Here is a 17,394-nt window from a genome sequence, read left to right as displayed (position 1 = left end):
GCCATTTGCTAAAATCATTTAAGTCGTACCCACTGTATATATATATATATATATATATATATATAAAACCATTTTAGGCCCTGTTTACACTAGTGCATTTTAATTTTAAAACTACACTTCAATGGCACGGTGACGCGCTGCCAAGATGGCGACGGCCGGCTCTGCCCACTTTGAGCTTCAAAAACCTCTTCAGGAACCATGAATCTTTAATGACGTTTGACAGTGAATGCATAGCCGCATAGCCTACAGTACAATCGCTGGCATCAGTCGCAAATATGAAACATGTTTAAAAAAATCTTTGTGAAAACGACTGGAAACGAGTGGTTCTTGAATTTTTAGATGATAATCTTTAGGCACCACACACTATGCGATTTTTTCTGCCGACTGCAAATAGCGACTGAGCCCAACTGGAACAGACCCGGTTCGACTGGGCTCGATCCGTCGTCAAGACCAAATTCCATTCATAATTGGCATGACAGTCATGTAATGTGTTCTTGACTTTACACTGAAATGCAACCGCAGAGTTTTCGAACTAAAATGGGGTCTGCAGCGTTTTCGAAAGTCTCCGTTTTCGAGGGTCAAAATTTAAAACGAAAACGCAAGTGTAAACGTAGTGTAAACGTAGCCTAATGTAACAAGGTTCATAGATCTGGAAGAAGGAGGTGGGAACCGGTGAACATTTAAAAATAATACTTTAATAAATAAATAAATGAACACAAAACGAAAAAAAAAGTAATAAACGTAATGGCGGCAGCCCCTCACGGACGACTGCTGCATAAAACAACAACATAAAATCCAGCCCTGCTCCTCTCTCATCTTTCACTGTCGTCACTCCTCCTTTTATTCTTCCGGAGCTCCTCTGTGGGACTCAAGACCGGTGAGTGTCGCAGGTATCGCTCATTATCATTTACTCCACCGGCCTCGCTCTGTTCCCACGGCTCTCTGCCCCGCCCCACTCATCACATACCCCCATCGCCCTTCGCAGGCCGGGGGGTACTCACGAGACTGCGCTCTACTCCCCCCTTCCCCCACCAGGGAAGCCGATCACAGTGGCCGCGGTGTACCTGGGGATAAGGACAGACAGGGCGAGAGAAAAGGAGACGGAAGGATGAGGAGAGGAGAGAGAGGAAAAGGAAAAAAAATCTCAGTCCGGTTCCCGGATAGGCTACTGCTTGGTCCTCAACCAGCTGAGAGGCTGGTTTGATTTGATTAAAATCATTTCCTTATCGTCCAGCTATTTCATTTTATTTATCCATGGCACATGTATTTTTATATGTAGCCTAAGTAATGTTTTGACTTTGACAAAAAAGACTTGTTTGCATTATTTAGGCATTATTTTATTTTATTATAATTTTTTAAGGCAATATATTTTTTGGTAACACTTTACAAAGCAACAATTTTTTAAGTCTAATTTGTTAATGCATTAATTAACATGAACTAACAAAGTGCAATTATTGTTATTATTATTTTTATTAAGTTAAAAGTGAATCTAGTGATCTTTAGCATAGCTGGTGCTATGCCATGAATCCTACCCCCACAGCAAACAGATCCGAACTGAACTGTGGCTCCAAAACGGTGATATGACCCGAACCGTGGCATTGGTATATCATTACACCCCTATTATTTACGTACCCAGACATTGTTAACCCTGCTTTATGCGCCCTGCACAGCTTCAGTCCCCGTTTAGCCCATTCCCTCAGCAACCGCTACGATGACAACAACGTCAATAATGTTGACACCTCCTTCCTCCTTTGCACCCTCCCCATCTCCTGCTCTAACCCACGCACTTCCATCAGGCTTCAGCTTTGGGTACACCTCTGCTGACCCCCGAATTCCTCCCTCACATGTAAACTTCAATCAAGAGGCCAACACCAACCTCAACAGCCTTACTGGAGCTAATACCGTTAGCTCTAATCGCACAGTCAGGCCTATGAACAGAACCGGCTATAGTCTGTTCTCCGGTGGTCGGCCAAACCCTCATAGAGGTCCGTTGCGTGGTGGACTAAGCGGATTTCCAGGGCGCTACCTCAGCAGATCCATTCCAGTGAGTGACCATCTGGCCATCTTTGTCATCTCCGTGACGCTTGATTTTCACTCACTACTTCTGCTGTTTTACCAATTTTCCTTCACTTTGGGTCTTTCCTCAGATTTTCTTCTGGCCTCACCTATTGTTTCTGTACTATAGTATAAATGTGATCTTTATGTGAGATTTTGATAATCAGTGTGATTTCATAATTTAAAAGGAACAGTTCATGTAAAAATTAAAATTGTCATAATTTTCCCACCTTCATGTTGTTCCAAACATGAATGTACTTTCTTCCATGGAACAAAAAAAGATGATGTTAGACAGTTCACCATATTTAAATGTATGCAAATACAAATACAATTTGAGTTGCATCAGAAGCACAGATTTATAGCAAATAACTACTAATTTTGGGATGTTCCTCACATGAGATGTAAGATTGAGTAAAGTTGCAGTCATTTACCGTTGTTTGGCCAATTTTGTGGCCGAAATCTAGTCATTTCAATAAGAATCCATATAATTTGCGTTAGTGTAAAATAGTTTTCAGATTTTCACATGTATTTGGCTGTACTGACCAACAAAAAGCTACTCGATTTGAAACTGACTTCAGTGTGAGCTGTGTTTTCTATGCTACACTATTGACTAGTGGGGAAGTCGTGGCCTAATGGTCGGACTTGTAACCCAAAGGTTGTGAGTTCGAGTCTCCAGCCCGGCAGGAATTGTAGGTGGGGGGAGTGAATGTACAGCGCTCTCTCCCACCTTCAATACCACGACTGAGGTGCCCTTGAGCAAGGCACCGAACCCCCAACTGCTCCCTGGGCGCCGCAGCATAAATGGCTTCCCACTGCTCCAGGTGTGTGTTCACTGCTGTGTGTGTTCACTTAGGATGGGTTAAATGCAGAGCACTAATATGGGTAACCATACTTGGCCACATGTCACTTCACTTTGACTTTTGCCTGGAAAATTTTGCCTAAATGTATGTTTACATGACACTGGTGTATTAGATGTACTAGATCGACAACAACTTCAATGACGATGACAACAGCACACCTCCTTCCTAGTTCCCACCCTCCCCACCTCCTGCTCTAACCCATGCATTAGAATGATGCACTGATGTAATAGATTTTTTTAAAAGTTTTTCCTTTGTGTTTATAAGAACTTTTTCATATACACGACAACATTGTCAAAATGATCCCCATTCACACGGATCCATGAAAATAACTAAAAACACTGTATTATGCATGCCAGGCCAGTAGTTGGCAATGTTATTTTGAAAAGGAAAAACTGTGCCTGTGTACATACCTATAAACTGACATTTTCACAAATTTACGTTTTTGTAGTTTACACAGGGACGATAACAGTATGTTTTCAAAAACTTGCACTTTGAAACCTCTTTGAGTTTTCAGGCCCCCAAAACGTTGTTGTTGTGTAAATGAACGGCCAAAACTTTTAAAGTGTTTTCCATTTTTAGTTGAAAACTGTCTTGTGTAAATGCCCCCTATAGTGAACTATAACTTGAATCTTAAGTTGTATGTCTTACTATAATGTACCTTAGACAATTTTAATACACGATAAAAGCCTAAATCAAGCATGCTATTAATGGGAATTCCATTTTCCTGTCTTTGGAAGTTGATCATTCTACCGATTAAGGCTGGAATACACTCTAAAACTTTTGCCAAGATTTTTGCCCCGCTTTGCAGTCTGGACGAGTTGATGCTAGTTTCCAAAATTCAGAAAACTGTCTGCAGATTTTGGGCAGTTGGAGTTGACAAATTTTACAGAAAACTTACGTAGCGTCATTTGTATTCCAATTACGTTGAAATTTGTTTGCCAAATTTTAAAACACATATTGTTTTCATTTGTCATGCGTCTCCTAGCAATGAGGAATGACTTGAAAGTCTTTTAGTGTGTGATCCTCAGTTGTTTAGTGAATGATACCCAGTGTTTCTCTGTAAACATTATTAAGTCTGCAAATGTATGATGCATAGGCCTGCTTTCACTGACAGCGCTTAGATTAAGCCAGGATTAGGCTTTAGTTAAATATTCTTTGAAAAAACATTACTTAATACAAATCAATGGCACTAACATATTTTAAGATATATGAGTGCAAGTTGCTTTCAGTTAAAACAGCTCAAACATGCATTTTAGAACTAGGCTTAAGCCTTGTCTGTGAAACCAGGCACTAATTTGTTAAAATCAGTTCAAGTTTTAAAAGCTGTTTAGTGTATAAAAGCCTTTAGTATAATTTGCACACATCCTTTTATATCAATGTATTAATTTCATTCTCTCTTTCTCTCCACAGTCCCTTCAGTCTGAATATGCTCAGTACTAAGACTATGATTATACACTGATGGCAATCGCAGCTGACTTTTTGACCATGGACAGATCATTCCTTAATCGCTCCTAAACAAAATTATAAAATGTGAAGAAAAAATAGTATTTATAATATATGTATAGTGTTTTAATTGAGAAAATAAGTTCTATGATGTATTATTCACAAATGTATTTAGTAATTAATTTTTTTTTTCAACATCCAAAATGGAACGTATCTGCTGGCATTTGTTTGACTAATTTTACATGAAGCAGTTTTGTTTTAGTTTTTTTGAAAGTCACAATTCTAACAGATGCAGTTGTGCATCTGTGGATGAGTGTGTGACAGTATGGGTATGTTTGAAGGAAATATGCATGTATGTATGATCACATGATGCTGATTCAATTATGTTTAGCAATATGATTGTACAGAAATTATGATTTGTAAAACATTTTGTACAGATAGTTGTAATTTTAACTGGAATATACTTTAGGTGGAATATACTTTAGATGCATTCACAGATCTGTTCATTTTTAAAGACTGTGACTGTGCTGTACAAAAAGACAAAAAGATACACTCAAAACATCTATGCAAAATATTCAAGAACCATTTAATTATGTGCACAATTTGGAGGATATGAGGAAAATGTGAACAGGTGTGTCTTGGAGTCTGAAATGGAACGTATCTGCTGGCATTTGTTTGACTAATTTTACATGAAGCAGTTTTGTTTTAGTTTTTTTGAAAGTCACAATTCTAACAGATGCAGTTGTGCATCTGTGGATGAGTGTGTGACAGTATGGGTATGTTTGAAGGAAATATGCATGTATGTATGATCACATGATGCTGATTCAATTATGTTTAGCAATATGATTGTACAGAAATTATGATTTGTAAAACATTTTGTACAGATAGTTGTAATTTTAACTGGAATATACTTTAGGTGGAATATACTTTAGATGCATTCACAGATCTGTTCATTTTTAAAGACTGTGACATGGTGATTTGTGCTGTACAAAAAGACAAAAAGATACACTCAAAACATCTATGCAAAATATTCAAGAACCATTTAATTATGTGCACAATTTGGAGGATATGAGGAAAATCTGAACAGGTGTGTCTTGGAGTCTGATAAGCGAATCAAATGGATAATGTTTGTTCGGAGAAACAGAAAGTAAAAAGGAAAAGGCGGGATGGTTGATCAGTATCTTGGTCAGAAAAGAGCCGTGGTGGGAATATCCATCACCATTATCGTGCCATTTCTGAATTTGCATGCTGAATGAGTGAAACACAACAAAAGCAAAATGTGTGGAGTGAAATGCATCACTTTTGTGCTGTGGATTGATATTCTCAATGTAATAACAGGTAAGAAGACCTCACGCAGCTTTGTTTATTCAATTTTAACCTTACACATTTCATTATTTTGACAGTACACATTTTTTTCCACAGGAGAAAACAATTCAAAACTGGTATTAACTCCGTTACATCCAGTGATTCGTGTTGGTGAGGATTTGGAGATGACCTGTCAAGTGATTGATTGTCCGGTTAATGTGACCTTCGTGTGGACATCAGCAATGGACAAATTTCTTGCAGCAGAATTTAAAAATGAGCATACTGTTTCCTATCTGCTGATCAGGAGCATCTCTGTTATACACAGTGAAACTGTCATGTGCAAAACTACCTGTGATGGAAAAATCCTACAGAAAATGACAAAGATAGAGGTGTTCTGTAAGTACAGTTTTTTCCCCATTTTCCCAATTAGACATAATTTTGAGTTAACCTACTCATGTACTGACTATAGCTATGGAACTTAAATATTCCAATAATCTGTTTCTGTTACCTATACAGTATATATAAAACCTATTCCAGTTTTGCTAGTAATTATTTAAACTATTCTTAGAATTTTTCAGTTATTAGTAAATAATTGCAGCAGTTCTTACAACTAGCAGTTTTATTCTTGTACAAAACTATTTTACATTTCTTTTGTGATAACATTAAAGGGATACTTCAAACAAAAATTAAGCTTCTCTCATCAAATACACACCCTCATGACGCCCCAGATATATACATATTTTTTTTCTTTTTCTGTGGAACACAAACAGATTTTTATAAAAATAATCTATCTCTGTGAGTCCATAAGAGACAAGTGGTTGGCGACTGCGCAGAAGAGATAAAATGCCACGCACAAGACAGAGACGCAAAACCAGGGGCGATTCTAGGATTTTCATTTTCATTCAGCCCCCAGTGAGGGTATAATAATAATAATAGCCTAATAATAAAAATATAAATAAGGTAAAAAATGTTTGATCAATAGGGGTTGTATACTAAACGTATTGCATAGATAGTTATAACATTTGAGTGCTGAATAAGCCAAATTCAAGTCTTCATCATCTCACACACACACAACCTGTTTTACTGTACAAACACAAAATTTTACTGTTTGCATTTCTAGTACAACCCTCTTTCCTAAGCTCAAGTATGCAAACCTCTTTGGCACATGATCTGAAATATGAATTATTGTGGAAGTTAAATTTTCAAATGAAAATGGCAACATGATCGTTTTATAAAGTGTGCGTTCATATGTGCTTCATTTTCACTGGAGGAAACAGCTGTGGTGTGATGAGGGGGGCAGGGGCGTGTCTAGAGCATTTATCCAGTTTTGTGTGAGTGAAGGAAATCCGCTTGGGAGTGGAGAGATTCGTCCTCACGCACATGGATCGCGTGCTAACACATTCCAGTATCCGCCACTGCCAGATGCAGTTAGAAATTTACTAAATACAAGCCTATCGCAAGACATCTGGTAGGGGGGGCACCTGGGGTGGCCTGCCAAATTTCAGGGGGGGCCGGTGCCACCGCTGGCCACCACGTAGACACGCCCCTGGAGGGGGGAATGCAGTGGATGGGGAACCGATTATTGCTCCCCCATGATTTTTTGTAAACTGGATTTATGACAAAGAACTGCACAGATGCAGATATTATAACAGTCTATCAATAAACACACACCTCTGGCCACTTGAGTGACAGGTGGCTTGCCGCTGCTGTCACCAGCGTCGAGCTTGGTGGGTGTGGTTTCAGCAACCTGCTCCAGCCTTTTTGCCCATTTTCGATTATCCGACGGCCCGCTCTGTAAAACAAAACAACAACAACAAGTACTCAGCAAAATCCCCCGGGTTAAATCAACTCTGCTCAGAGTGATTGCCCATTTTCGATTATCCGACGGCCCGCTCTGCCCACTTTGGGCTTCAAAAAGGCTCATCGGAACTCTACAGGTGACGTCACGGACACTACGTCCATGTTTTTATAAAGTCTATGGGAGGAGCCGATCGAAGTCTGCCGCCGTTTTCATATGAAATTGAAAGGGGACTGAGGCGATCACGAATTCGTGTACAGTTTATGAAGCGAATCGCAAAATTTTATGGGGACTGAGTAATCATATGGGCTATAGCCCCCTAAAATTGGCCTAGCGACGCCCATGCGCAAAACTGAGTTTTGAAAGCCATTTGAATTCTAGTAAATGCGAAATAATTGCAATGCTCGGGCAAACCACTATAGACTTCGTATCGCTATAGAGTTAGAAACTGTGAATGCGGTTTGCAGAAAGAGAATGGTGTGCGCCAAATGAGTTGCTGTAGAAATCGTGTACTTTAAAGGGGTCATATGATGCGATTTCAATTTTTCCTTTCTCTTTGGAGTGTTACAAGCTCTTGGTGCATAAAGAAGATCTGTAAAGTTGCAAAGACTAAAGTCTCAAATCCAAAGAGATATTCTTTATAAAAGTTAAGAGTCAACCACGCCTACCTAAAACGGCTCGTTCTAACAACCCCCCCACATGTCTACGTCACTATGTGGAAATAGCTGTCTTGATATTTACTTTGAAAGATGAATCTCGCTATTATGGTAAGGGGCGTTACATTTCCGACGCGTGCTTGTGGTGTTCGGCCAATCACAATGCACTGGGTCAGCTGGCCAATCAGAGCAGACTGCGCTTGTCAAAGGAGGGGGCTTTGTTGAAAACTATGTGTTTGAGAGAGGCGGGGCATAGAGGACCTACAATAATGTACAGTATTTGAAAAATAATGTGTTTTTTGAACATTAAAGCATGTCAACCTATTCTGTTACACCAAATACACAAAATAATGATCTTTAAAATAGCATCATATGACCCCTTTAATGGTTGCGGACGAAATAGCTCAATACGAGAGCCAACGCAAACGGCATGTGAAATGAAATGTCTTCATGCGTTAAAGAAGAGTGGCTTGATTAATATTTAGCTTACAGATCTCAGTTTAAATGCTTCAGTTTGTTTTCTATTCTATTCTGTTCTATACTATTCTCTCAGATTCAGTTTGTTATTATGTGATATATTATAAACCTAATAGGCCTTAATAATTAACCTCAAGCAAGGAATTAATGAGCAATATCTGCTTATTTTTTCATATATTATATAAAGAATCGAACTGTTCTGCATTATATTTTTTTTTTTAGATTTTAATAGAATTCCTTGGTAATAGCACTGTAAAAAAAAAAAAAAAATCTCAGTTAACCTAAAATGTGCATCATTTAGTTACATCAAGGGTCAACTCAAATATAAATAGCACATTGAAGTTAAAAGTTACACTTTTTTTTGTTACACAAATTTTACACAGTTACACGTTTTTTTTGTGTGCACTGTACAGGTCTGGTATAAAAAACTTTTTTTTGCTCAGGTGGTAGAAATGTCCGCCTAATAGAGATCAGTTTTGCTCAGCAAGAAAAAAAATTAGAGGGAGCATTGGTGGTTGGGTCCCTCAAAGTTGACGACATGCTATTTAAGTAATGGTCGGAAATTATGGTAAAACATTTAAAATATTAATATTTTCTCTTACACCTACCATTTTACTTCAGAAGACATTGATTCATCAACTACGGTAGTATGGATTACAGTTACTTTTCGTGGTCGTGTTTACTATTTTGCATGTATGGTTTTTGAAGCGTCAACTTTGAGGGGCCCATCCACTTGCATTATGGATTTACAGAGATTATTTTTCTAAAATCTCTGTTTGTGTTCACCTGAAGAAAGTAGTCATATTCATCTGGGATGGCATAAGGGTAAGTAAAAATGATGAGAGAATTTTCATTTATGCATTTTTTTGTAACCATTTAAAGCTGATTGTCTTAGTAGTGATAAAAATGGTATTAGTAGCAATTGGAATCGGTTAGACTAGGCAGTAGAAAATTAACAGTAACCGTGTGTTTCTATGGTTATTATATTTAGTTATTTTTATATTATTATTATTTTTTCTATTTAGGTTTAAAGCTATGATGATCTAAACAGAGAGTGAAAAAAGTAAACAATTTCAGTATTTATTGTGTAAATGATTTGGATGTTGTTATGATGAAGTGTGTTTTCTGCAGCATTTCCAGAAGATCCCGTACTGCCCAAAATAAAGAGTCTCATAGCAAACCAAGAACAGAAGCTCATCTGCACAGTCCACAACATTTACCCTTTGGAAAGGTTTCACATTGAGTGGCTTCGTGGAGATAAAACCCTCCATAAGGAAGAACTTGATGTACAAAATTTAGACCATGTTCAGAATTATTCCTCTGTGTTCAATTACACACCTTCTGTCGATGATCTAGGCAAGAATATTAGTTGCAAGGCAATCCTGAATCTCAGTGGTCTGGAGAAAACAACAACTGCTGAATGTAAGTCAATGTATGTAAGAATGTATGTCATTATTAAAGAAATATTCCAGGTTCAATACAAGTTAAAGGGATAGTTCACCCAAAAATTTAAAATACTATCATCATTTACTCATTCTCAAGTTGTTCCAAACCTGTATGAGTTTCTTTCTTTTGCTGAACACAAAAGAAGATATTTTGAAGAATGTTAGTAATCAAAAATTTGCCAGTAGCCACTGACTTCCATAGTATGGAAAAAAAATACTATGCAGTCAATGGCTACCATCAACTTGCGAGTTTGTAAATTATGACAGAATTTTCATTTTTAGGTTAACTATCCCTTTAAACTGAAACAACATTTATGGCATAATGTTGCCACAAAATTAATAATAAAACAGTGAGGAACTTACAATGGAAGTGAATTGGGCAAATGTTTGCCTAAGAAATATTAAGCTTTCAGCTTTTCTAAAAGCACTTTCACTAAGCCTTCTGTTAAAACTTGTTTATTGCAGCTGTAAAGTTGCTTTCATTTTTTTACAGTGATTTTAGGCATTACATTGTCATAGCAGCTAAGTTTTAATATTGACTATAACTTTACACAGAAAAGTGCAAAAATTGTCACACTTAAATAATATTAACACACATATTGTTTATGTCTTGTATTGTTGAAACAGTGAGTATTTTAATGCCCCGTACACTTCCACCTCAGTGTAACCCAGACTGATTAATTTTTAGAAATACATTTTTGTAGTAATCAACATTATGCCACAAGTACTGTTGACTGAGCTTAAATAGTATTGAACCCAGAATATTCCTTTAGCAAGTTATTACCAAGAATTAAATCACTTTTCACATGTCATCGATGAAAACTCTATATTTCTCTCCCAGATGGTCCAGGGACTATGACAGTTTCCAGTAATAATACTTCTGTAAAGCTTGGCGAACATTTGGAGATAGCATGTCATGCAGACGGAAACCCCAAGCCAAAAATATTTTGGTGGAAACTAGGGGAGACTGAGCCTGAACATCAGAGCCAGAATAACAAGCTCATAATAAGTAATGCTTCCTGGTCTCAGGCAGGTTGGTATCGGTGTGGTGCAAGCAATAATGTGGGAAGCCAGCAAATGAGTGTAAAAGTCATTGTTACAGGTGGGTAAATTAACTCAGGATGAAACGAGCTGTCTTGTCTAATCATTTTAAACCTGGCCATGATATTTAACCTTAATTTAAATGCAGGTCCTCCGAACATCCCCAAAATCCAGTTAAGCCATAGAGGAGAGCTGAAAGAAGGAGAGAACATAACCATATTCTGTTCTTCAGACGGCGGGCCAGCAAAACTGAAACTGTACAGACAGTCCCAGAGCACTGCGACAGGAGGTCCGAATGAATCAGCTGTGCTTTTAAACATCTCATCAATCCAAATAACAGATGCAGGGATTTACATATGTGAAGCAAAAAATGACTTTGGCATTGAGAGAAGCACAATGAACATTACAGTCAAAGGTGAGTTTATAACATTCTGAAGGAAATGTCATTGCATGGGAAGTCAGTTTGCATTTGTTTTATATTAGTATTATCTATACGCTATTATAGTTTTATACACTATCATTATGAATTAGCTTTATTTTTGTATTTTCAGTTTTCATTTTATTTTTAGACATTTTTATTAGCGTTTGTTTTTATTTAAATATGTTGGTTTTTATTTCAGCGTTACTTTTACATTTACATTTATTCATTTGGCATACACTTTTATCCAAAGCGACTTACAGTTGAGGAATACAAGCGATTTATCATAGAAATAAATATGAGAAGTTCCCATTATACATTGTTTCAGTCAACGTTTAAAATAGTAAAAGTTAGGACAGGAAGGGATAAAGGATAATAAGAGAATAGAAAAAGTGAAGGAATAGATTTTTTTAATGAGATGGCAGTTAGATGCTTTTGGAAGGGATGAGTTTTCAGTTGTTTCTTGAAGATTGTGAGGGATTCGGCTGTCCGGATGGAGTTAGGTAGGTCATTCCACCAACAGGGTACAGTGAAAGAAAACATCCGAGAGTGATTTTGTGCCTCTCTACGATAGAACTATGAGCTGCCACTTGTACATCGACCGCAGGCTTTTGGAGGGGATGCAGACGCATAGGAGAGAGCGGAGGTAGGGTTCAGAGCCCGTGGCTGTTCTGCAAGAACCAATGTATTGAACTTGATGCGAGCCATGACTGGAAGCCAGTGCAGAGAGATGAGAAGCGGTGTGACATGGGCTCACTGAAATCAAGACGTGCTCATTCTGAATCATTTGCAGAGGTCTGATTGCACATGTTGGAAGTTCAGCCAGAAGAGCATTGCAATAGTCCAGCCTAGAAATGACAAGGGCCTGGACGAGAAGCTGCGTTGCATGCTCTGCTAGGAAGGGTCTGATCTTCCTGATGTTGTGTAGCGTGAACCTGCATGATCGTGCTGTTTTTGCAATATGATCTTTAAAGGTCAGCTGATCATCAAGGATCACCCCAAAATTTTTCTGCCCGATTACGATGGGATTATCATTGATGAGCCCAGTTGGATGGTAAACTTGTGCTGTACTGATGGGGTGGCTGGGTAGATGAGAAGCTCTGTCTTTGCCGGGGTGAGCTGCTGGTGATGTTCTTTCATCCATGCTGAGATGTCTGTCAGGCAGTCTGAGAACCGAGCAGGAACCATTGGATCATCTGGTTGAAATGAGAGGTAGAGCTGCGTGCCATCTGCATAGCAATGGTAGGAAAACCACGTGCCTGAATGATGGGTCCCAGTGATGGAGTGTATATACAGAAGAGGAGGGGTCCAATAATTGATCCCTGAGGAACCCCAGTGACCAGTTGATGTGATTTGGATACCTCTCCTCCCCTAGTCTCAGCCTCAGACGTCACGCCCACGGACCGTTGGCTGAACATCTGATGCATACGGCACACAAAAGTGGAAACACTTCAGGAGTTTCCGACTCACGAAAAGAAGAAAGCCGTCGTGTTTACAACTGTGATGACGAGCGCTTATCAGGATCAACTAAACGCTGGATATTCAAAATTATGTGAAATTTTCAAGTTCGGCACATAGAATCTTTAAAATACGTCCGAGAGTTTTAAACACTGGTCTGTTATTGTGGCGACATTTCCACGCCCCGAAACGAAACGAACTGTGATTGGTTGTTTGACATGTCGGTCAAACGGCCTCATGGACGGGCCTTGGCCAATGAAAGCTGCCATGGATTCCAGACCTTCAGCCGTAAGACCTCCAAGCCACCTTGAAGGACCTACCTGTGAGGTAAGACTCGAACCAGTGGAGTGCAGTCAGCTCTTCGTAGCGCTTCAGTGACTGACAGCAAGGCAGTTTGAGTTGAATGGCCACTTTCAAAGCAGTGAGGTTACCCAAGCCTGCTTGAATGTGGTGGGAAAAATGCCTGTGAGAAGAGATGTGTTGATGATGTATGTGATTGAAGGCATAAGTGCAGGGGAAATAGCTTGTAGGATATGAGAGGGGGTTGGGTCTAGACTAGAGGGCAAGTGGTAGGGTAGCTGGAGTTGATAAGTTGATAAGAGAAGGAGGAGAGAAGTGTTTGCTGTGAGTACCTGGGTGAGTGGAGCTAAGAACTGACTGCTGATGGATGTGGTTTTGTTTGTGAAGTAAAATCGTCAGCAGTTAAAGAGGTGGTGGAATGGGGGGGTGTATGAAAGAAGAGTTGTTGGAAAGAGCAGCAGGGGTTGCTGTGTCTTCGGGTTTAATCCAGGGGTCTCGTTTATAAATCCCTCTGTAGATTTCATCCTAAAAGTGTATGTATGCACAAAAGTTTTCAAGTTTATAAAATCATGCGTATGCCAGAACCTGTGCAAAAATCCCTTTATAAATCCCAGATTGTGCGTATGTGCATCTCCACCCCGTCTCCTCCCCGAAATCACCATATATGGAGCTTACAACACCTAGTTTTACTATGCATAACCTCATCTGCATATAATTTCAATGTATATATTACCATCCACATGACACCATGTTTAACCCGTCAAAGGTACAAGACATTAAGGGAATATGAGATATGGACTATAAATGCCATTTGTGCCATACTCAATTTTTTTATTGCTAAAAATCATCCAGTATCCTTGTTATGTTTTAGAATAAATATATAAAAATTCAAAATATCAAAACAAAACTGTTTAAAATAGTTCCATTTATGCAGTTTTACTAAGGTAAACATCTTTTAGCTATTTTTAGTGGAAACAGATATACCTATATTTATCACAGTGTAAATAGAATTGTCTGTCTTGACACGTCACTGACAAAAATATTTTAAAAAGGAAACATGCAAATTACAAATTTCTTCAAGCTGTATCCTTCAAATACAGTGGTATTTTACATAATGTTGTAGAGATGCCTTTAATTAGAGTGTGCTTTAGTTCAGTTGTTACTAAGAATTCCAATTAGAGAGCTCTGCAATTAAACATATCTTTAATGTGATGTTTACTTGTAAAAATTGAATTAGAGAGCTCTGTAATTGCATTTTTTTTACTAAGAATTGGATTAGAAAGCTCTCTAGGAGGGAGTTGAAAATCTGTGTTGCCCGCGACAGCCCCAAAACATTACTGCTCTAGAGGAGATCTGCATGGAGGAATGGGCCAAAATACCAGCAACAGTGTGTGAAAACCTTCTGAAGACTTACAGAAAACGTTTGACCTCTGTCATTGCCAACAAAGGATATATAACAAAGTATTGAGATGAAATTTTGTTATTGACCAAATACTTATTTTCCACCATAATTTGCAAATAAATTCTTTAAAAATCCTACAATGTGATTTTTTTTTTCTCATTTTGTCTCTCATAGTTGAGGTATACCTATGATGAAAATTACAGGCCTCTCTCATCTTTTTAAGTGGGAGAACTTGCACAATTGGTGGCTGACTAAATACTTTTTTTCCCCACTGTATATTTTTACCTTGCTTGCTGGCCTCCAGATGTTCTCCAGAACTCTTCCACTCTCGCGGGTTCATCCCCGGGAAAAACCCGTGGCGCTGCCCTGTCGGTTCTGTGTCTTCCTCGGATGCGAGTGGCACGGCGCGACTCGACAAAAGACAATATAGAACTCATTATAATCAGTGATACTATCTACAATGGATGCGGACAGTAAACTGATGCCCCGGTATATTTCTGACATACAGTAGTACTCCAAGCGCTCGCGCTGTTTCTGACACGCAGGACAAACGTATTTGCCAATCATTACAAGCAATGTAACACGTCCAGTATAGTCTGTCCCAAACTGTTGCGGCGTTGTAGACACGGTGCAGGGCAAATCTTGTCAATCCAAATGTAAGAAATTAGGAAAATAAAACAACCTCAATGGAATGGCGCCACAGAGGCGTTACGGCAAATACAGTAGTATACAGCAATTTTAAAAGATTCAAGATTTTTATTTGTCACATACATGGTTATATAGAGAATATATGACCAGCAGTGAAATGTAAGTCAGGTCCGCTCCATGGACAATGCAATTATTAAAGAATACAAAAATACAGATCTGACACTGCACAAAGAAAGCCAGGAGCGACTCCAGTACACTCGGCTAAACGGATGAAGAGCACATTAACTAAATGAAGTGTTTTTCTGCTGAAAGGAACATTCACCTGGACATTATCTATAAAAAGCTTACGTACAGGTGAATACAAAGCTGTGTTTTCTGTATTTATTTAGTAATTTTGTGACTAACAGTGTTATTTTATACAATTAATATTTGATCGATCATATAGAGAATATATGACCAGCAGTGAAATGTAAGTCAGGTCCGCTCCATGGACAATGCAATTATTAAAGAATACAAAAATACAGCAAGTCTCTGTATCTGGAGTTTGACGTCACATAAAATTCCCATGATGCAAAGGGTATTAGAGTTACTTACTGTAAAAGGAATTTGCAGTATTATACTGGGTGATATACAGTAAATAAATGTAGAAATTACAGAAATGTCTAACAGTGTAATCGTTACTGGGAACATTTTACGTTAAAACAGCTTGCCATACTCCTTGAATTTGGTGTCTTGTGTGTTACTAGTAAGCTGTTACTAGTATCCAAAGTTTGACCAAACTCACTACTGGTTTTGTACCCTGCTTACCTCAAGTAAGCGAGTTATGGGTTAATCAACAGAGTTCAGGGTATATGTCTTTGACGCAAAGTTAACCTTGCTTTCTGGAATTCCCTAGTTAACTTTACCTCTAACCAGTTTTCCAGAAAATGTTCAATTTAATTTATGAATATTGAAAAAAAAACTTTTGATAAAGCAGCATTTCCATTCAGTGTGTTCAAGAGAACAAAATAGTCACAACCAGAAAAAACAGTTGCAGGAAATAAAAAAAACAACTGGATTTTTTTTTTTAGCAAATCAATTATACATGAATATAAAAGAATAAAAATATCTACAACAACCTTTAGCTGTGGCTATATTGAAATTATAGCACTAATCATAGCTTATTCAGCGAGTATGGAATATTCTAGTTGCAGTGATGTTTCTTGACTCTGATGATCCTTTACTCTTTTAATCCAGCACAACATGGCATCTCGAGAAATCCAGACCTGCCTGTCGCCATACTGCCGGCTGTGGGGTCAGTGTCACTGTTGACCGCTGCTGGACTGCTGATCCGACACTGCAGAAAGAAAGCCAGGAGCGACTCCAGTACACTCGGCTAAACGGATGAAGAGCACATTAACTAAATGAAGTGTTCACCTGGACATTATCTATAAAAAGCTTACGTACAGGTGAATACAAAGCTGTGTTTTCTGTATTTATTTAGTAATTTTGTGACTAACAGTGTTATTTTATACAATTAATATTTGATCGATCAAAATACATCATCTCAAAATACAGTGTATAGTTACACTAAAAAAAATTTTTTTTATGTTTTTGAAAGACATCTCACAAAGTGCTCACATAGGCTGCATCTATTTGATAAAAAATATGGTAAAAACAGCAATAATGTTTTGGTAATAATGAGCAATAATGAATTGGTGCTCAAAAAACATTTCTTCTTATTATTAACATTGTAAACAGTTTCCAAAGTTTGGGGTATATACAGTGGGTACGGAAAGACTTAAATGATTTTAGCAAATGGCTGCAATATAACAAAGAGTGAAAAATTTAAGGGGGTCTGAATACTTTCCGTACCCACTGTATATATAAAACTTCAAACTTATGATAAAATATCCAACTCCTTTGAGAAGCAGAAGTAGATTGGGAATTTGCCAAATGAATAAGTCACACAGCATTTAGCAAATAGCCTATAACTGAGAACATGCATGCAGTTTTACAGATTTATTGTTTTATCATATTCACCAAATTCATACCATTTCATTTAAAGGGGTCATATGATGTTATTTTAAAGATCATTATTTTGTGTAT

At 38.1% G+C, this 17,394-nt stretch overlaps 2 protein-coding genes across 2 annotated transcripts in view; both read left to right on the top strand.

Moving 5' to 3' along the window:
* The window catches only part of cdc14aa (cell division cycle 14Aa), a 46,733-nt gene extending 42,253 nt beyond the window's left edge, over positions 1-4,480 (top strand). The window contains 3 exon segments of the mRNA XM_016245048.1: positions 1,671-1,730; positions 1,732-2,044; positions 4,326-4,480. Of these exon segments, the coding sequence (XP_016100534.1) occupies positions 1,671-1,730; positions 1,732-2,044; positions 4,326-4,355 (403 nt within the window). The 3' untranslated portion in view covers positions 4,356-4,480.
* Positions 4,481-5,018: 538 nt separating this feature from the next.
* On the top strand, positions 5,019-16,685 carry vcam1a (vascular cell adhesion molecule 1a). The gene is made up of 6 exons (XM_016245022.1): positions 5,019-5,696; positions 5,781-6,059; positions 9,726-10,016; positions 10,881-11,141; positions 11,229-11,495; positions 16,543-16,685. Exons 1-6 carry the CDS (start codon positions 5,636-5,638, stop codon positions 16,683-16,685), a joined length of 1,302 nt encoding a protein of 433 aa, XP_016100508.1. The 5' UTR covers positions 5,019-5,635.
* Positions 16,686-17,394: the final 709 nt, after the last annotated feature.

This window comes from Sinocyclocheilus grahami, unplaced genomic scaffold, assembly GCF_001515645.1.
Source record: "Sinocyclocheilus grahami isolate Dianchi unplaced genomic scaffold, SAMN03320097.WGS_v1.1 scaffold742.1, whole genome shotgun sequence".
In the NCBI taxonomy this organism is placed as follows: Eukaryota; Metazoa; Chordata; class Actinopteri; order Cypriniformes; family Cyprinidae; genus Sinocyclocheilus; species Sinocyclocheilus grahami.
Note: the sequence above shows the minus strand (reverse complement) of the source record. Positions and strands in the feature narration are given on the sequence as shown.